The sequence below is a fragment of the Dermacentor albipictus genome, chromosome 10, assembly GCF_038994185.2.
Source record: "Dermacentor albipictus isolate Rhodes 1998 colony chromosome 10, USDA_Dalb.pri_finalv2, whole genome shotgun sequence".
NCBI classification, from domain to species: domain Eukaryota; kingdom Metazoa; phylum Arthropoda; class Arachnida; order Ixodida; family Ixodidae; genus Dermacentor; species Dermacentor albipictus.
In genome coordinates, this window is record NC_091830.1 from 77,900,627 (window position 1) to 77,919,522 (window position 18,896).

General features: G+C 44.9%; 2 protein-coding genes across 2 annotated transcripts in view; one reads left to right on the forward strand and one right to left on the reverse strand.

Annotated features, from left to right (window-relative positions):
* LOC139050701 (putative diacyglycerol O-acyltransferase Mb3761c) overlaps positions 1-18,896 on the reverse strand; it is a 521,464-nt gene that overhangs the window by 335,897 nt on the left and 166,671 nt on the right. The gene's annotated exons all lie outside the window — the stretch shown is intronic.
* LOC139050344 (uncharacterized) lies at positions 443-3,263 on the forward strand. Its single transcript, XM_070526581.1, has one exon. It carries the CDS (start codon positions 443-445, stop codon positions 1,295-1,297), a length of 855 nt encoding a protein of 284 aa, XP_070382682.1. The 3' UTR covers positions 1,298-3,263.

Genomic DNA, 18,896 nt, shown 5'->3' on the forward strand with positions numbered 1-18,896 from the left:
GTTGCGGACACACGATTAACGACGCCAACTGTAGGTCCGCAGTTGGCCTTGTGTCCCAATTTGCGAAGTCCAGTCTAAGTGCCTCTTTCTTGAAAGTACTTAGGCAGTCGTTAGGTAAAAGAGTGCGGGGTTTATAACAAGCTAGAACCACGATTTGATTACGAGGCACGCCGTAGTGAGGGACTCCGGAATAATTTTAACCCTGTTGGGTTCTTTAACGAGCACCCAATTTGCAGTACACGGGTGTTCTTGAATTTTGCCACCATCGAAATGCGGCCGCCGCGACCACGATTTTATCCCACGTCCTTTAACTTGGGTAGCGAAGCGGCATAGCCACTAAACCACCATAGCGGGCCAGGAATTTATTCGTTTCATCGGTTGCAGATATCTATATCAGGTTCTTTAAGGGACAACGGTGTCACGTAACATGCTGGCTTTCACCATGCAGGTCAGTGCAAAATACAGTCTTTTCTGTAAGAAATGTAGCAATTACTGTTTGGTGCAGCTCCCGAGCCCTCAGTGCTGCCTCGCTATGCTTAGTGAATGTGTGCATGCTATCCAGTCATTGCTGTTGCTGTCAGGCGATGTTGAAACCAATCCGGGGCCTAGTATTGCTGACGTTTTCGCTGAGCTGCAGAAGCTGACCGTTGGACAAAACACGCTAATCACTGAGGTACAAGGTCTAAAGAATCAACTTTCGTGTACCGATGCAACACTAACAGATTTAAGTGAGCGAATTATGGAACTGGAACAACACTACCAGGCACTGATACCCCTGCGAAGCGAATTAGAAGCTGTGTACGCTACTACTTCTGAAACTGGTCGCCTGGTATCTAGCCTAGAGAGCCGCATAGAGGATGCTGACAACCGTTCACGCAGAAGCAACCTAATATTGTATGGCATTCCTGACCCCAACCCTCCTGAAACCTTTGCGCAATCGGAAAAACTATTTATTGACAACATTCAAGAGCACATGAACATAAGCCTCGACCCAAAAGAAATTGAGCGTGCACACCGGCTAGGACGCTATTCACCAGGCCGTAACCGCCCCATCATTGCCAAGTTTGCATTCTATAAAACAAAAGAATTGGTCTTGTCTAATGGTCGCAAGTTAAAGGGGAGTAACTGCAGTATTGGCGAGGACTTTTCACCCGCTGCTCGAAATGCCCGCAAACATCTTGTTCTTTTCGGCAAAAGCAAAGCAACACCTTTCAAGCTACGTTTCAAAACACTTGTCATAGGATCCAAACGCTACGAATATGATGAATCATCTAAAACCGTAAAGGAGATTCACTAGCAATCAAAGTGCAATAGAGGTTCGCTTAACCCTCGCCACATCACCACAACGAATAATCTTTCTTTATCTGCTATTTTCACTAACGCCCGTAGTTTTTTTCCCAAACGCGAAGACATATCAAGTCTCGTTTCTTCATCAGGCAGTAATTTACTTATTTTAACAGAAACATGGCTAACATCGGAGATCAGTGATAATGAGGTATTATCCGACTTGCCAAACTTCGAAGTTCATCGCTGTGACCGCCAAGGAAGGCGAGGAGGGGGGGTTCTTATAGCGTTTAGCAAGGAATTGCCCTGTACACCAATCGCGCCTCCTACTGGCCTTGAGATAGCCTGGCTACTTATCCGCTCTTTCCCACAGGCTGTCCTGCTGGGTGTTTGTTACCGACCACCTGTTAACAGCCCTGATTTCCCTGGAAAATTAAACAGCATTTTATGCCAGGTTACTGCCGCACATCCTAACGCTCATATTATTTTATTCGGTGACTTTAACTTTCCTGGTATTGACTGGCATGACCCATCTTCAGCAGCATCAACTAACACTGAAGCTAGAGATTTCACCGATGTCTGTTTGAACTTTAATCTTTCACAGCTTGTTTCTGAACCAACACGTGTATCGCTTGACTGTGCGAACATCTTAGATCTTATACTAACTAATCACCCCGACAGCTTATCATCATTAACCTTCCTTCCTGCTATCAGCGACCACAAAGTTCTTCACGCTACCTTTTTCTTTTCCGCACCACCTCGTGCAACATATCACAAAACTATCAGCCTGTACGATAAAGGAAACTTCGAAGCGATTAATGACGAACTGACTGCCTTTCTACCACACTTTCAATCAAGATTTTACGAGCGAACCACTCATACAAATTGGACGCTGTTTAAAACTAAAATTATTGAATTAGCTGACAAACATATACCGAAAATTACCTTCCGTCCAAACCGTCGAAACCCATGGTTCACTAACCATGTAAAGCGACTAGAAAATAAGAAAAAAAGACTTTTTCGATCTGCCAAGCAAAGTACAAACCCTAACTTATGGGAAAAGTATTATTCTGCCGAGAAAACGTACTTATCCGCTGTTCGCAGCGCCAAGCATACTTTTTTTAACATCGATCTAGCGAAAATACTTAGAGACAACCCCAAGAAATTCTGGGAAGTAATAAACCCCCCTCAAACTCGCGCCATAACTCTCGCTGACGATTCTGGAGATATCATGACTGATACCGACTGCGCCATTTCGTTCAACGATGCCTTCGCCTCAGTTTTTACTAAAGATACTAGTTCCCCCCTATCATTAATGTCTAGCAACATAGTATCCGTAATGCCGGCCATCGCGTTCTCTGTAGATGGTATCTCCAAAATAATTGATAACCTCAAACTATCTTCATCCACCGGTGTCGATGGTATTAACTCGAAACTGTTAAAAAATACTAAGCATATTTCAGCCGCATTTTTGTGTCTCTTATTTTCTCAGTCACTTTTAGCAGGTTACATCCCTTATGAGTGGAAAGTAGGAAAGGTCATTCCTATCTACAAGGGAGGCAATAGAAATAACCCACTAAATTATCGCCCCATCTCCTTAACAAGTCTTCCATGTAAGATAATGGAGCACGTCATTTACTCACTCATCATGGACCATTTAGACGCCAACAATTTTTTTCATCCTGCTCAGCATGGGTTTCGTAAGGGCTTTTCTTGCGAGACCCAGCTAGCTCTTTTCCTTCACGACCTTCATACGAATCTTGACTGTAATAAACAAACTGATGCTATCTTCCTCGACTACGAAAAAGCTTTTGACAAAGTCCCCCACCGTCACTTATTACATAAACTTTCTTTCTTGAATTTAGACATGGATGTACTAAAGTGGCTAGAAACGTTCCTCACTAACCGCGAGCAATTCGTTACTATCAACGACCAGTCCTCCGTCAACCTTCCGGTATCATCAGGTGTCCCTCAGGGGTCTGTTCTCGGACCACTTCTATTTTTGATATACATCAATGACTTACCCCTTCATGTAACTTGCAAAATTCGGATGTTCGCTGATGACTGCGTGCTTTATCATACCATTATCAATGACACTGATGGAGACATTTTGCAACAAAATCTCAACCATGTACAGTCTTGGTGTGCCCATTGGCTAATGACTCTTAATCCCAAAAAATGTAAACATATGTCATTTACCCCTAGTCGTACACCCTTCTTACCTTCTTACACAATAGCCAACAATCAGATTGAAACAGTAAAATCATTCAAGTACCTAGGCGTCATAATTTCCTGTGATCTTAACTGGGGCACGCATATCAACACCATAGTATCATCGGCGAACAAAACACTCGGATTTATGAGGCGCCACTTGCGTCATGCGCCTCAGGATGTCAGACTTGCAGCGTACAAATCGCTTATCAGGCCTAAAGTCGAATATGCGTCGCCAATCTGGAACCCATATCAAAAATATCTCGTTAACGCACTTGAGCGCTTCCAAAATCGTGCGGTAAGATACATTCATTCATCCTATTCATATGACGTAAGCATATCATCTTTAAAAGAGAAATCTGAGTTACAGTCTCTCTCGCACCGCCGTAAGATAGCCAGCGTTGCTCTCTTTCATAAGTTTTTCTACAGTTCCCTTAATCGTGAGCCATACATCATTCCACCCGCAAGAATATCGCAACGCGCTCGTCATCCACTCCAAGTTTTAAAACCACGCTCACACACAACTACCTTCTCTGCTTCTTTTTTCTTGCGAACAGCAACTGATTGGAATGCCCTTCCCAACCATGTTGTATATACAAATAATCACCATGTGTTCATTGCTGAGGTTGCTTCTATTTTGTCAAATTAATTACCATTTTGTACAAATTCATCACCTACTGTACTTTTTTGATTGTATGCAATGTATCTACCTTTCTTCATATGTTACACTAGTTACTAAAATGATTTGTCCATTACCACTGTTTCTTCTCTTCGGCCAAATTTACTGTTGCTTCTTTATTCTAATTGACAATTTGACACGAGTAAGCACTTGTTTGTACAAAGTATGTATCACTTTTCAAATGTTTCGTTTGTTATCATGTTGAATTTTTTGTTACAAGATGTACCCCACCCCTTATGTAACACCCCTGATAAAGGGGCCTTTAAGGAAATAAACTGACCTGACCTGACCTGACCTGAGCAGTAACTGCCCTAGGTATGTTTACATCTATTGCAATGTGATTGTATGATAGTATCGCATCGCCAAGGTTTGGCCCCAGCACGACGATACTTGCTAAATATTAGGCGCACATAGAAGACAAATTTCCTATGCCAGAATTTTAACGCATGCGACATAACACGCGCACACTGAAGGGAAAACAAAGCGCCGCTCAAGACAGCGCGTAGCATGTGTTGTCTTTGACTTTGTTGTGGAATGAACGAATAATGAAGACGCGGTGCTGTGAGCTTCATTGATACGAATTGTCCTTCTCTTTCCAATATTCAGCACCAGTCACCCTAAACATAATGAGGTCTGTGTGTTTTCTAAAACGCCATGAAACAATATTCGAGGTAAAAGATTTCTGCAAGATTTAGTGCCTTATACACAACAGAGGTTCGATCTCTGGCACTATTTCAGCCAGTCATACCAAACTATTAGGCTCACTGTAAAAGGGAAGTCGCATGTTCGCGGTAATAATGCTGCACATAAAAACCACATGGTTTGTCGCTCTTGGTATAGAAAGGCATTCAAGATATTAAATTCAGCGTCGAAGCTTGCGTAGTTTCCACATGTTTTGGATTGTTTGTGTCAAACATTCTAGGTGTCCACGGGAAAGCGAGCGGGCCTTGTCTTGATTGTCTGCTTTGCTTGCTCCTGTCGCCATGTCTTTGCCCAACAGGGTATTTTTTATGCTTTGCAGATATCTATCCTCACAACACAGATATAAGCACCTATGCACCCCTCTAACACTACCGCAGTGGAGGCCTTGTGACTCGAGGCATGAGGTGCCACTGGCTAGGTGTCCAGTGGGTTGCAAACCATCCTGGCAGGTTATCATGAGGATGTCTCCGGAAGGCAGAATCGTGGTGGTTGTCAACGGTTGGCGCCACGTGTACCGATGGGATTTCACTGTATTCAGCGATGTCGACAGACGTAGTCGTCAGTATGGCCCCAGTTAAGTGAGGCCGAGACAACACGTCCCAGACTAGCTGAGGCCCGGCGTAGCGGCCCGGTCGGCACATCGGGTCAATGGAGAGTATGGAGCGGAGGACTAGTGCACTAGCACTAGTCCTCCGCACTAGTCCTCCGCACTAGTCCTCCTAGTTTAGTGCACTAGCAACCTTAGAGTACCTCACGCACATTCCTGTCTGTCTGTCTGTCTGTCTGTCTGTGCTTGTGTCTAACCATTTTCCCGCCTACCTGGGTCACTGCGTAGCCCGTTGTCAAATGGCCAGAGCATCGGGGTGCTGTGTTGACGGAACAGAGTTCAAAACCAAGCATCGGACCAACTTCGGTGACTGAATATGTGCCACTGTGTGCATACGTACCACTCGTCAGGGAACCTCTGTCTCACCGACACGGGTCATTGTAGATTCAGAGCTGTGTAGGCACCGCTGTTCGGGTTTTCACACCGACTTGGAGCACTAGGAATGTGCCACTAGTTCAGTGCCCGCTTTCAGGAATCGTCTTGATGCCAACTTTAGTCTCCGGGTCTGCGCCCGCAGGAGTGCGTCGCTCCTCAAGGAAACACCGTCTTTGACGCAAAGTTGGGTAACTAGGTCTGTGCCACTTGCTGCTGTAGAATGGCGAATAAGATGCGTTAAATTTTTTATCCGATGCTGAGACGAATCCAACGCTACGTCACAAGGCTTCCTTGATGACAGCGGCCCGATGATTAAGCAGGCTGTGCAAAAAAATGCGTACGGGTATGTGCCGTTTTCAAAGGACACCTTTGACGTCAGCGCTTTAGCGAGCTGTGCCACGAATGTACTGGGTATGGGCTGCTCTCTCAATGAATCTTTTGGCAACTTGGCTCAATGAGTATGACACTCAGTGTGCGTCAAACGAGGGTAGTAGATTCCGTGCGAGAACTCTCTAGAGGAACGTCGGATATGAGATAACCTACTTCAAGCTAGCAGTTATCGAGGCACTTGAAGAATGTGTACCAGATGCCAAACCTTGCGAAAAATTACGAAAGAGGTCATGCCAACGCATGTCCACGTACTGACAGCGAGACCACGCACAATATCCCCTGCCTTCCGACTAGTTCTATCAAAGCACTTTGCAAATATCATACTAATTTTCAGCAAAGGCCCAATTATGAGTGTTTTAATATGCACGCGACCTAGTTTAAATATTGATATTTCGATAATTATGTTTTCTTTAGGCACGCTATCTTGGCGTGCGCGATTGTGCACATAGCGCTTTAAGGAGCTCTAGGCGATGGCAGAGAGGACAAATAAAAGAGCAAAAGAAAAAGAAGAAAGTACGTATAAAAAAAAAAACACCGCTCCACGCTCTCACCCAGTCCAGCGTTCAGCGGGCTCAGTTCTTGCGATGACAATACATCGAGAAGCACATCGCTTGTCTGAAATTGTTTTTTACGTGGCTTCCATGAGACCCTGGAGTCGATCGATAGTCTTCCGTCCGCGGCGAAGGCGTTCGACCGTAATTGGTTCCGGTGGAGAGCTGCCAGCCCGGGCAAATGGGATCACCCTGAATTGGTCGAACGCTGAGCGCAGACGCGCGGTTAATTGCGTTATCATCGATGAAGCAGCTCTCAGCTGCCTCGTCACTGGAAGCGAGTGAAAGGTGAACGAAGCTCACGTGTGCATCCGGTGTTCGCGGAAACATTACGTGCTTCTTCATCTTCATTCGCGCTTTCTCGGAGCACACACGCGAAAAGGACCGAAGTCCTTTCTGGAAGGACGGCTGAAATCATGCGTCCGGCAATTCAGCGCAGAACGCACCCTAAAGTGCCTGGCATTAATAGGACTGCAGCATGAAGCAAGGCACGCAGAGCCCCGGGCAGGCATGTCTGCATAGCAGTGGAGCGGCTCCCGCCAGCGTGCTACAGTGCCCCGCCTAGTGCACGAGACTTGGTCAAGAGAAATGCTTTGTGATCCTCCCTTGCTGACAGGTGATCGCTAATCATGCTGCACTCTGCGCACCGACTGAACTCGTTGTATCGAACGATCGGTGACGTGATGCGATCAGGCACGCCCTCGCTTTGCACTCAGCCGAGTGTTGAGGCTCCCTTGTACGTGCTCCACTCGCTGAAGTCGAGGATTGCCTTCAAATCGAGGCGAGCTTGTGAATGAGGGGCTTTTGCTTGTATTGTTTTTAAGTGGCGTCCTTCAAAACGATCGATAGACCGTGGAAAGGGATTGGTGTTGGTTATTAATGCGAAGCTTGTAGGCCTCTTCCCGGTCTTTGGAAGCCGTGTTTCCTGCTCTGCAGTGTTTGCGCACAGTGCTATGTACAGTACGGAAAGCACGGAACAATATCACACCCTAGAATGTGAAATCTCTGTCGGGCCGCCAACGTCATGCGACATCTAAGGCGAAGTTATGCACGAACTGATGTTCGCCAACGATACGCGAACAGAGATGGAAGCCTCTCCCCCAAATATCTGCCCACGCTGCTGTGATGTGCGCTCACATGACTGCATTAAAGCCACTAAAAGCGAACTAGCAGAACAGACGTTACCGCAAACCCACTCTGACTCACACAAAACTATCCTTATTGTCGGCATCAGCGGCTTTGCCAACGTTAAACATTACATCATCCATGATCGAAACGCTGAGTTACTTTCTTTCAAGCTGTACTTTTTTTGCGAGAAGTAACCACTTAGAAATGCTGTCACTATAACCTAAGTCAAAACCGGAACTTAGAAGGGTTTCAACTGCTCAAAAGCTTAATGGAGGAAAACGCTGTGGGCTGTCCATTCATTTTGTTACTCGCATGTTTCATTCAACGCCGGCGCCCATACCCGCGGCGAAGCCATCTAGGATCTACTCGGATTAGGCAAAAGCCCCTCAAAAAACCAGCGGTGATTGACCGCCGCTCAAAGGCCGGTTGCGGAATCCTAGAGAACGTGTGGGTACCCTTTTGGGATTCACAACATATTTCCATCGCCCTCATAGGAACAGCACAGAAATGTAATTCCTCCCATCGTCCTGTAAATATATGTAGCTGCCTAACCATACTATTTACACTACTTTCCATTCGCTACGGTCTTATGGCGAATTGTTCAGGAAGTTTCTGCTAAAAACATAACGAGGACCTTTTTATAACCATTCGTGTTTATCGGAAAAGAAACGACTTTGCAAGCAAAGCAGTACTGACGAAATAACGAATAAAAGAAATAAGGAGAGCGACAAACAAGATTCTTAAAGGCAAGTTTTCTGAATGATAACGAATGTCCCATATTTCTGGCAGCTCTGGTAATGGTGTTTGAAACGTCAAAACCATGGAGTGCTGTACTTATTAAGAAACTAATCAGATGTGCCAAGTTTATGCACATGGATGCGTGCCAACGAAAGAAAAACTTTCAGAGAAGCACCCCGTTAACACAGAAATTACCTGCGTGTTATAAAAAAAATGGAACTCGGCCTTATGAATTACCGCAAAATCATTACACGCCGAGCATCGTGCAGCAGTAAATCACGACCCTGCCAATATATCCAGCCGATTAAGATTATTCCGTCTTAAGTCGAGTACACAAATTGCTATTGATCAGGCGTAGTTTGGCGGGCGTGATAGGAGAAGCGGGACGTATTGTGCGCGAAAGGATATTGTGTGGCATACACTGGTTGCCAGCAGTTAGGTTTTCTTCAAGATTATTGTTCCTTGAAAAAGAAACATTATGGAGATCTGCAGATTAATGTGCCACGTGCTTTGTGATTGTGCGTTATTATTATTATTATTATTATTATTATTATTATTATTATTATTATTATTATTATTATATTCGTTGTTTTTGTTGTAGTCGTCGTCGTCATATATAAATGGACTTCAAAAATACATGCAATAAGTTTTCTGTCTAACTAGCATATTGTTCATTTGCTCTGTTCTATACAAGTGTAAGAAATGCCTTTGTGTGACCATCAAGCCTTTACGCACGTCTATTCTTCTTTTTTCCTGTTTTTTCCTCTAAGTAGTAGTAAACATCTTTGCTTTGTCTCGCACGTTTGGCTTATCTGTACAATGCATTCTGCGTATTAGTTTTGAGAGCGGCGGTACAGAGGCTTATTCATAGCTGGGGCACTATATTAAGCGCTAATAAATCACAAGGCACTACACCAAACGTTTAATTATTCACAATCACCCACCACTGTCATGACTGGCTGTATGCTTCTGCGCACTGCCATCCAGAAAAATGTCGGGGTTAAAATTTTACGGTTACGGCAATCGGAATTTGATGAGGTAGGAGTGCCCCAAACACTCCAGATTATAGATTATCGTGCATTCTGAACGAGCCCAGCTGATTAAAACTGTTCACGGTGGATGAACAGTGCAAAAAGAAAAGAAAAGGGGCTGGACGCGAACACACAATCTTATATGCACACCACCATTTCGTCAACACGCACGAATCCTCGCGCGCCTTGTGGTTGTCCTCTATAATCGCAGTCGTCACTGCTACGAACGCAGTGCTCCACCTGCCATCGTCATCGTACTTCGCGACGCCCTAGACATCGTACCGTCATCGTGGCGCACTCTTATTTCCTCGTCATTGTTCAGGTGCCGTCGTTCTCGTTGTTGCTAATGCGTTAGCATTCTTTTAGGGTACATCACGCAGTTTCAAGGGGGCTCACTATCTTAGTTACGTTTGCCTCTAACCGTTTTATTGCCTACCTGGGTCATTGTGTAGTCCATGGTCGAATGGGTAGCGCATCGTGCTGCTGCGCTGAGGAAACAGGGTTCGATACCAACCGTCGCATCAAGTTGTGGCACAATACGTACGTGTGTGACCCATCTCCAACGAGCCTCTTTGGCACCCACATGGGTCACTGTGAGATGCCGAAATTGGTAGGCACCCTTGCTCAATGAAACTCATTGACGCCGACTTGGAGCACTTGATATGTGCGTCTCGGTCTGTGCAGGTTTTCCACGAACCATCTTCTGTTGGAAAATGAAGTGCTTTGAGCTCCATATGCTTGTCACCAAGCACACGTGTCGTATCTTCGAGTAGTATTTAAAGGCTGTTAAATAAGGATTTAATCACGCAATCACTAGACCTGCGCTTTGTCAAAATTGCTTGAGGGTGTAGATTACTTAGTTATAACAAAACTAGGGAAAGTGAAATCTCCTTGCATTTGACTTTAAGCAGAAACTCCACCGATTTTTTTTACCACGTCAAGGTAATTACATTTTTACGTTCCCGAGAACCCCCTGTCACGCATGTGATAGAGTAATTGTTCCGCAAACTCGGAAATAATTATAGGAAAGCGAAACAACGCGAAAACGAAACCGAAATCTAACAGAACGGGCCAGGGAAGATCTTTCTGTGACGTCACGAGTGGCACGTTAACCGAGAAGGCGCGCAAGGCATGCCGGACGCGCCAGCGCAGAGAACGAAAGCGGCTAAGAGAAGATGCTCAGATGATTCGTGACCGCGCCGGACCATTGGTACAATGTATTCTGGTGACAATGTGAGCTTCACCAAATCTTCAGACCCATAAAACCGTCACAGCTACGACTTCGACGAATTCAATAGCCAGGAATCGCCATTCGCATTCAGCCTACCGACACAAGAACCAGCGCCGTGCTCAACATACCTCGCTGCCAACTGAAAATCTAGGTTATTCCTAACCACATTTTTATATGTGCTGCTTGCTATTTCAGGTGTTTTACCCCTTCTCGAGGAAGGGCTTCGCATACTCCCTATAAGATGCTCTGGAGCGCTGCTTTCCGCGTTTGCATTTTGATTTAGAAACGCGGTTTCCCCGGAAGAAGGCCGCTGAATTTCCTAAACATTGACCGGTGCATCTGTTTACACCGGCATGATACAGCGAGCGCTCGTCGTTCGCTTAAAATATAATACAAGCCAGGCATCATTGACATCAAATAATATCAGAACATAGCATAACACGTACATTTCCTGCATGTAAGCAGTGCCGCATCACTATGAGTCGTGCTGGTATGAGCGACCGCACACCTAGCTTCGAAAATAGCGAGCGGGAGATCTCATAGTACGCGTTGGTTACACTGACTACTTATAATTCTTCGTACTCTTTTTCATGCACGAAATTCATGTGCCTCATGAAGTAGATATAGATGAACAATGTGGGCGTGTTATTTTTCATTTAGACAACGCGTAGTTTCTTTCGCGGGAACGCCTATGCCAGTACTGACACCATTGGCAGCTAAGCGAGGCGGTTGTTTAAGTTTTAAAGAATCTAGGGGCCTCCGCATGTTCGCCCTTTGGGATGAGAGGCAAACAATGCACCTCGGCAGCAAAATAATTAGTCAGCATAGCGATACGTAAGAACACACCCATGTGCGTAGTCACACTTAATTTAGGGAATTGTCGGCAAGCACGACTGGCTGCCTTCGACAACGTAAACGTACCGATGTGGATCGTGCGCCGTGTATTCGCTTTTCGCTTTCTGTGTTTGCACTACAGGAAATGAAGAATAGTTTATTTCAAGTCCCTATGGTCAAAGATCAATTAAAAAAGAAGTTTCCTCCATAATAATGACATAATGAGCTTCTGGTCAATCGCTCAGGTCCCTCTGTCGTAGACGCAGTAACTCGGCGACTGATAAGCCTTACTAGCGCAGAACGCGGTCGACATCGCATAAGACTGTGTGTGCGGCAGGCGAGGGCTCAAATTCGTGCAACCAGCAACGCAACGCCATATTACGCCCGACGCTTGGCCGTCCAGGCAGAGCGTAACTTCTCGTGACAGAAACTTTTCACGCCAAACACTATGCAGCTCACTATCGCCGGCTCCTCGACGCTGTCAGACTGCCATTAATTCCCAGCATGGTCAATGCTTATGCCGCGTTTTACGTCATAACACACACAATGTGGCCAATCGCCGAAGAGCAGGCTGGGCAGGTGGTTCGAGAAAATTAAAGTATTTCATTAAAAAAAATATGCGCAACTCTCAAGCCTGATTTTCTGAGGAAATGGCGGAACTGTGCAGAACTTATATCTGTTGACATCGAAAAATCGCCGGAGTCGCCCTTTGAGGTGGCTGCCTATGAATATACGGCAGCTTATTTTTACCATTTGCTAACTCTTCACAGGACGTAAACAGTTATTATAATACTTGGATCGATTCCGGCAACAATATTTCTTCTTTCAAAATATGTCGCCGTGTTTGTGATCATATCTTCGCCTGTCTTGTCGTGTCCTTTCCAATCGAAATCGCACTGCGGGTCTATTGCTCGCCTGTGTTACTCTGTCTTACAATATACAACTAAACATAGAGCTCCTGGTTGGCCACAAAAGGAAACAGTAAATTGAAGTAGCCGCTGAGATTACTCCCTTTAGCTTCAAAGTAACAAAGTTCACGCTCAAACCCCTTTCCTGATTGAAAACTGTCGAACACGTCCTCTAGCTTTCTTTTTTTTTAGACGCCGAAGTCTAACGTACGCTGCCTTTCCCGAAGAAAGCGACTTTCTAAGTTTGTTCTTAAGAAAATAATGTTGGCTCCACATCAAGCAGTAGAAGCGGTAACGCAGTGCTGCGGACCAGAGATTGCGCGAAGTAACATGAACTGTAGTTTCGATTGTGCCTTCCGTTATTTTTAACGTTCATACGGAACGGAAGCCTACTCTTGGAAGCTTTGTCTACAAAGACAGCTGTGCTCACGAGATACACGATCGCAGATGGTAAGGTAATAAATAAAGGCCCTCTTCGGAGCACGACTTCCAGGCGCAAGGAATGAGTGCACTTAGAGGAAATTGATTTACGACGCTCTCCATAGCCTACATCTCTTGATCCAAGTGACACATGCCTTCCGGCAGTTCGGCACTTTTATTTTTGCTGTTATTTTTTTCCCATTTAAGCCGGAAACGAAGAATCTGATTTGTCGAGAAAACTTGCACGACCGCTATACATATCTTTAGAGAAGTAGAAGAAAGAACAACAAATAAGTTTACCCCTTCCCACAAGTCGTAGCGCTCGTAAGGCTGCTTCAAAGAATCGGAATAATCAAGGAAGAAAGAGTTTCAAATGTGACAGGGCGCTATTCTCTGAAACAAACCAATATATGTTACGTGAGTTGAGCTGTTATTTGTCATACTTAGTGCACAGTACGCATACTCACCACTCTTGTACCAAAGTATGTCAAAAGTAGATTCCTTATGGGGGCAACTGCATACACGATGTCACAGTCCGTAATGTATACAGAAGAGGACACTGATGGTGGCCTTGGAGACGACGAAGCAGAGCTCAGGTTTTTCGGTGCTCTACGCATGTTGGGCTGCGCTATTAAAGGCTATCTGTGAATATGCATACGCCTCTTGCTTCCCGTAACATAATTTAGCTGCTGCAGCGTGGTAAGCCTATCGCATCCTTCTTTTGTTACATCCCAAAAATAACGAGGAGGTTGCGAATGCCCAGTGCACCGGAGACATACGCAAAGGTGAATGCGTTGAATGACCGGACTCTGTATTTAGCATCACTAGTTGCATCATTATCAGCCTCTTCAATTTCACTGAAGCACGAAGGCCCCCGCCACCAATCGTTATTAATCCCTATTTGCGTCATATAATTTTGAGTTTACTCCTGTTTGGCATCATCCACTGCTTGGTTTTGTCCTCGACTGGCTTTTTCTCTTAGTCCAATAGACCACGAGTTATCCGTTCTGCTGCATATCACAGTTATGCACAATATCGTGGATTATGGCCTGCTCAGCTTCGCTTGTTACTCTTCCGTAAATCTCAAGAAGATTATCAGCTGTCGAATCTATAAGCTGCGGTGCCGTCCTCATGAAGCTTAACGGTACCACAACCTGACAGTACACCGGCATCTTGAGTAGCCGTACTACTCAAGCATGCATTTGGGACTGTATGTATCGCACATTCAGCCACAAGGAGCGAAACTAAAGTGAACTTACCAAAGCTATCATTGTGATATAGGTAGAATAGGCACCCTGCAGGTGTAACTGTTGTGCTGACGAGGGCGTCTCTGCCGGCGGCATGTGCATTTTTCGGGGAGGGAATAATGGCGGTGGCAGCCGGTCGCGCGTGCGTTAAGGTTTCGCAGCCGGACGCGCTCCTCGCTTTGTAAATCGAAGCTTTCTTTTCCCCTTCCTTCGACTTTCCCACTGCTGCTGCTGCTGCTGCTGCTGCTGCTGCTGTCTGGCAGACTGCATCAGGGGGTGGTTGCGAGCGTGTACATACATGGACCGAGCGTGGCACAGAAGAAAGCAGACGCGAGAAACTCATTTGGACCTCACCGCTTCGAATGTGCACAATGCCCTCTGGAGCTCCCTGAGCGTCACCACATCAGCCTATTGACAGGCGTAATTATACGTGACCCCGCCAATACCCCCCCCCCCCCCCGAAAAGCACCGCAGAAATTGCATGGCTACTTTCCTACTAACGTGCTAGTCCAGAGGGAAGCTACATAGAAGTGTAGAGAGAAGGGGAAAGAGAGGTCAGATGAATGGGTAGAACCAAACGCGAAACGAGTGAATCACAGCCTTGTTACTCTTCACTCATAGTTCTCACACAAGTACACGAGGGATAAGGAAAAGGTGACGTAAGAACGCAAGGAAACGCTACTGCTGTAGATAGGGCAGCCGGTTACCGTAACACGTCAAATTAACACTGCTGTGTCCTGCTGCGGTAGCTTTGCGGCTATGACAGGGCTCGAGGTCACGAGCTTGATGCCGACCGCGGCTGCTGCATTTCGACGGGGGCGAAAAAAAAAAAGCTCGTGCCCTTAGATTTACGGACCCGTTAATTAACATCTCGGTGTCAAAATTAATAAGGAGTCCGCCACTATTGCGAGCCTCATAATACGATTACGGTTTTGGCACGTACAGCCCCATATTCCAAGTTTAATACTTCTGCCCCGATGCGATGTGCCATGTGAGGCAAAGCTTGACCCTCTCAGAGGTTATGGCGCACAACAACGCCCCAAGTAATGAGCTCTCCATGTGTGTCCTGCGTGCTAGGCAGGCAAACAACAGTGGTGCATGCGAGACAACGTTTAACATCAACTCGCCACTTTCGTGTTGGACTACGCGTTGAAGAAATTAAACACTCGCCGTCAACATCATCTCTAATTATCATCAATGAAACGAAACTGCACGGAAAGCGTTGCTTACATTGATTCCCACAGTGCATGGAATCTGCATAATTTTTTTGCGCTGGTTGTTTACACTCTACCCGAGAACCTAGGTCTTTGATGCTCACTGCAATAATTATTCGGCGTTCCAAAAAACTCCTGTGTTGAGGAGTGCGAACAGCGTGCACTTGTAGCAATTCTTTAAGGATACTTTAGAGTTTTGTCAAGCGGTCCTACACGACTGCTTTTCCTCTCTCTTACACCCAATTTGTACTGCACATTGTATTGCAAACTGAAATAGATAGTTCACTGATTGATTGATTGATTGATTGATTGATTGATTGATTGATTGATTGATTGATTGATTGATTGATTGATTGATTGATTTACAAAATTGTTTCGGAGCTCGGGGCAATGGAGCGGACGATCGACCCAGACGGTTCGTCGGCGAAAGTCAGCTATATTTCCCGCGTTTTGGTTGAACTGGTTCTGATGACAAGAGGGCGCATCGTCGAGTTACCTTTGACACGTCGTTTCAGTTCAGATGTTTTTGTTTCGTTCATAAAACTACGAGTTTTCTGCCTGCTGTTGATGGAAGCGAATTTGAATGCTAGCGACTGATGGGTGGCGCTCGGTCGTTAAAACCACGAGTTAGGACCGCAGACGCTTCCGCCACAACGCCAGAACGGCCGCTGACAGCACCAAATTATTTTACACTTTGAAACAAGAAAGCCCAGTGATGCGTCGCTGCACCGGCAGCGATATGGCGACGCATTGCAGGCTGCCGTCTAGTAGTACACATTTTAAAATGAAAATGAAATGCTTACTGACTATGCCAATTTTTCATTCCGAAAAACATGTCCTTTATTATTCTGTCAGGTTCACATGACGACCCACTGCGTTTTATTTATTTAGTTTATTTATTTGTAAAACACCTTACAAGGCCCCTACATAGGTCGTTGAGTAAGGGGGGCATATAATCAAGTGAGCACATACAATCTCGTAGCAATATGAATGTAAAGAAAGAAACAACAGCCAAGGGCACAGCCTAGAAATTAGATAAACACATTAGTTACATACAGGTGTGCATGAATACAATAAAAAGGTACTCCATAAGTTGATAACAAACGTATTACAGTGCAAGGAAAAAGTAGGAAAAAATAGAACCAAACAGTGAGTATGATAGCAACGGCAAACAGTCAAGTTCTTGGGATTCCCGAGGGGGCAAAGCGCACGTATGCGTTTCGATATTGGTGATGCGCTTTAATACATACCAATGTGTATCAAAGTGAAGAATATTAATAGTGGCAAGGGCTAATCTGGGACGCAAGGTTACAGCCGCCGACGGTTGTCAAAACCTCATGAAAACGAGAAAAAACCGACGAAACCATTAAAAGCTGCTTCGCTCTTGATAGGAACCTTCGGACTGGCCTTGGTGCCACTTCTTGGAGAATAAACGTTAAACTCTGTGTTTTTCTTTTCTCATTTTGACTGCCCGACTTTCTCATTAACAGCGGGAGCAGGCGATGGGGGGCTTTAAGCAAATACAGAAAGAAAGAAAGAAAGATGCGAGCTAATTTGAAAAGTCGTTCGTTTCGGCAAGGACCATGCGGGCTAGCGGGCATTTCACATCGCCCAATACTCTCAGCACATTAGGGACGCTAACACATTAGGCACACACTGCAAAGCAGAAAAAGTATACTGAAAGAAAAACTGAAACATACAAGTAGCATTCTTTCTTAACGCGAACCTATACCATCTCACAGCAGTGCGAACGATACTAGTTTTCTTAGAAAGCGCAGTCAGCTAAACAGCGAGTGCACTAGATTTACTTATTTCTGTTCTCATCTAAAGATATTGGAGAACCTTCGGCTACACTTTCCGCGCCGAAGTAACAACGTAGGCACGCCGAGTACCCATGCACGAATGACACTTCGAACTTCACCTCGGAACGCCGTAGTGGGTTTACGCTTTGTCACGACACGGGTGCGGCAGTTGTCGCAGCAGCCTGCTTAAGTTCTTCGGCTGCTGCCATGATAGAAAAAAGAAAAACGTATTTGCAGGCTGAAGCAGATAAGTTGCATACTAAACTATTGCTTAATTACAGGCTCTCGACCCTTGTCGCTACGTTGAGTTTGGCTTGGGGAACGCGTTTCCCCGCTGACATCGACGTCTGTATAAAACAACGACCACCATGACTTTGTAGACGTGGCGCGCTGTGGCCTCGAGGCTATAGCGCTGCGAAAGCGCGCGTCCAAGTCTCGCAGCTTAGGAGGAAGCTGTAGCTCGGGTGCTCCTATCTAAATACATGTAAAAGGAGAATTCGTTTTTGTCGGCAACCACTGCACCAAATTTGTTATTTATTTATTTATTTGTAAAATACCTTACAAGGCCCCCTACATGGCGATTGAGTAAGGGGGGCATGCAATCAAGTACATACAATCTAGTAACAACAATAATAAAAGAAAACAGCAGCCAAGTGCATAGCCTAAATGTCAGAGAAACAGATTAGCTACATAAAGCTGCATATGAGTACAATAAAAAGGAACTCTATAAGTTTGTAACAAACGTATAACAGTGCAAAAAAAAAGGTAGAAAGAATGACCCAGAACAGTGAGTGTGATAATAATGGTTAACAAGGGTTAAGCGAGTTCAGTGAGTGCTTGAATTTTTCGTGGTTAGTTTCCGCAACGATGTTGTCAGGAGGTTGTTCCAGAGCCGAATGGCCGAATGGCAATGTGACGATGTTTGTTGCATTTAAAAGCAAAACTTAAAATCAAAACTTAAAATCTAGTGAATGTTGGTTTCGAATTTCTGAGTGAGGTCGTCAATTCTCAATGAAAAATTAGCAAATATCGAAAATTTTAGAACAACGAAACTATCAAGTTTAGAACTCTGTAACTCAACAAAGAAAAATGATAATACAATCCTGTAAATATCATCTAATAGTAAATCTAAAGCGGAAGGAATTTATATGTTACGCATGAATATAAAAAAATTAGTATTATGGAAATACAGCTCTTGCAGAACCCTTGTACACAACGTAAGAAATTCACGTAAGATATAAAACCAGACATATAATTTGTCCGCTTTGAATGATCTAATGGATGCCGTTTAGAGAACCGCGACATCTGTTTTTGATGCAGAGCTACGAACTTATGAACTTCGTGCTTCAATTTTTTTCAAACCGAATTTTTGAAAATCGCTTTAACAAAATTCAAGACCTAAATCGAAATTCCGCTTCCAACAGTCACTAGAATTTAACTTTTTCTCTCAAATGCAACAAATTTCATTAAAATCGGTCCAGGGGTTATCTCAGAAAAACGTCTTTGCGTTTTACATGTATTTGAATAGGCCCCGTCGGAGTTGG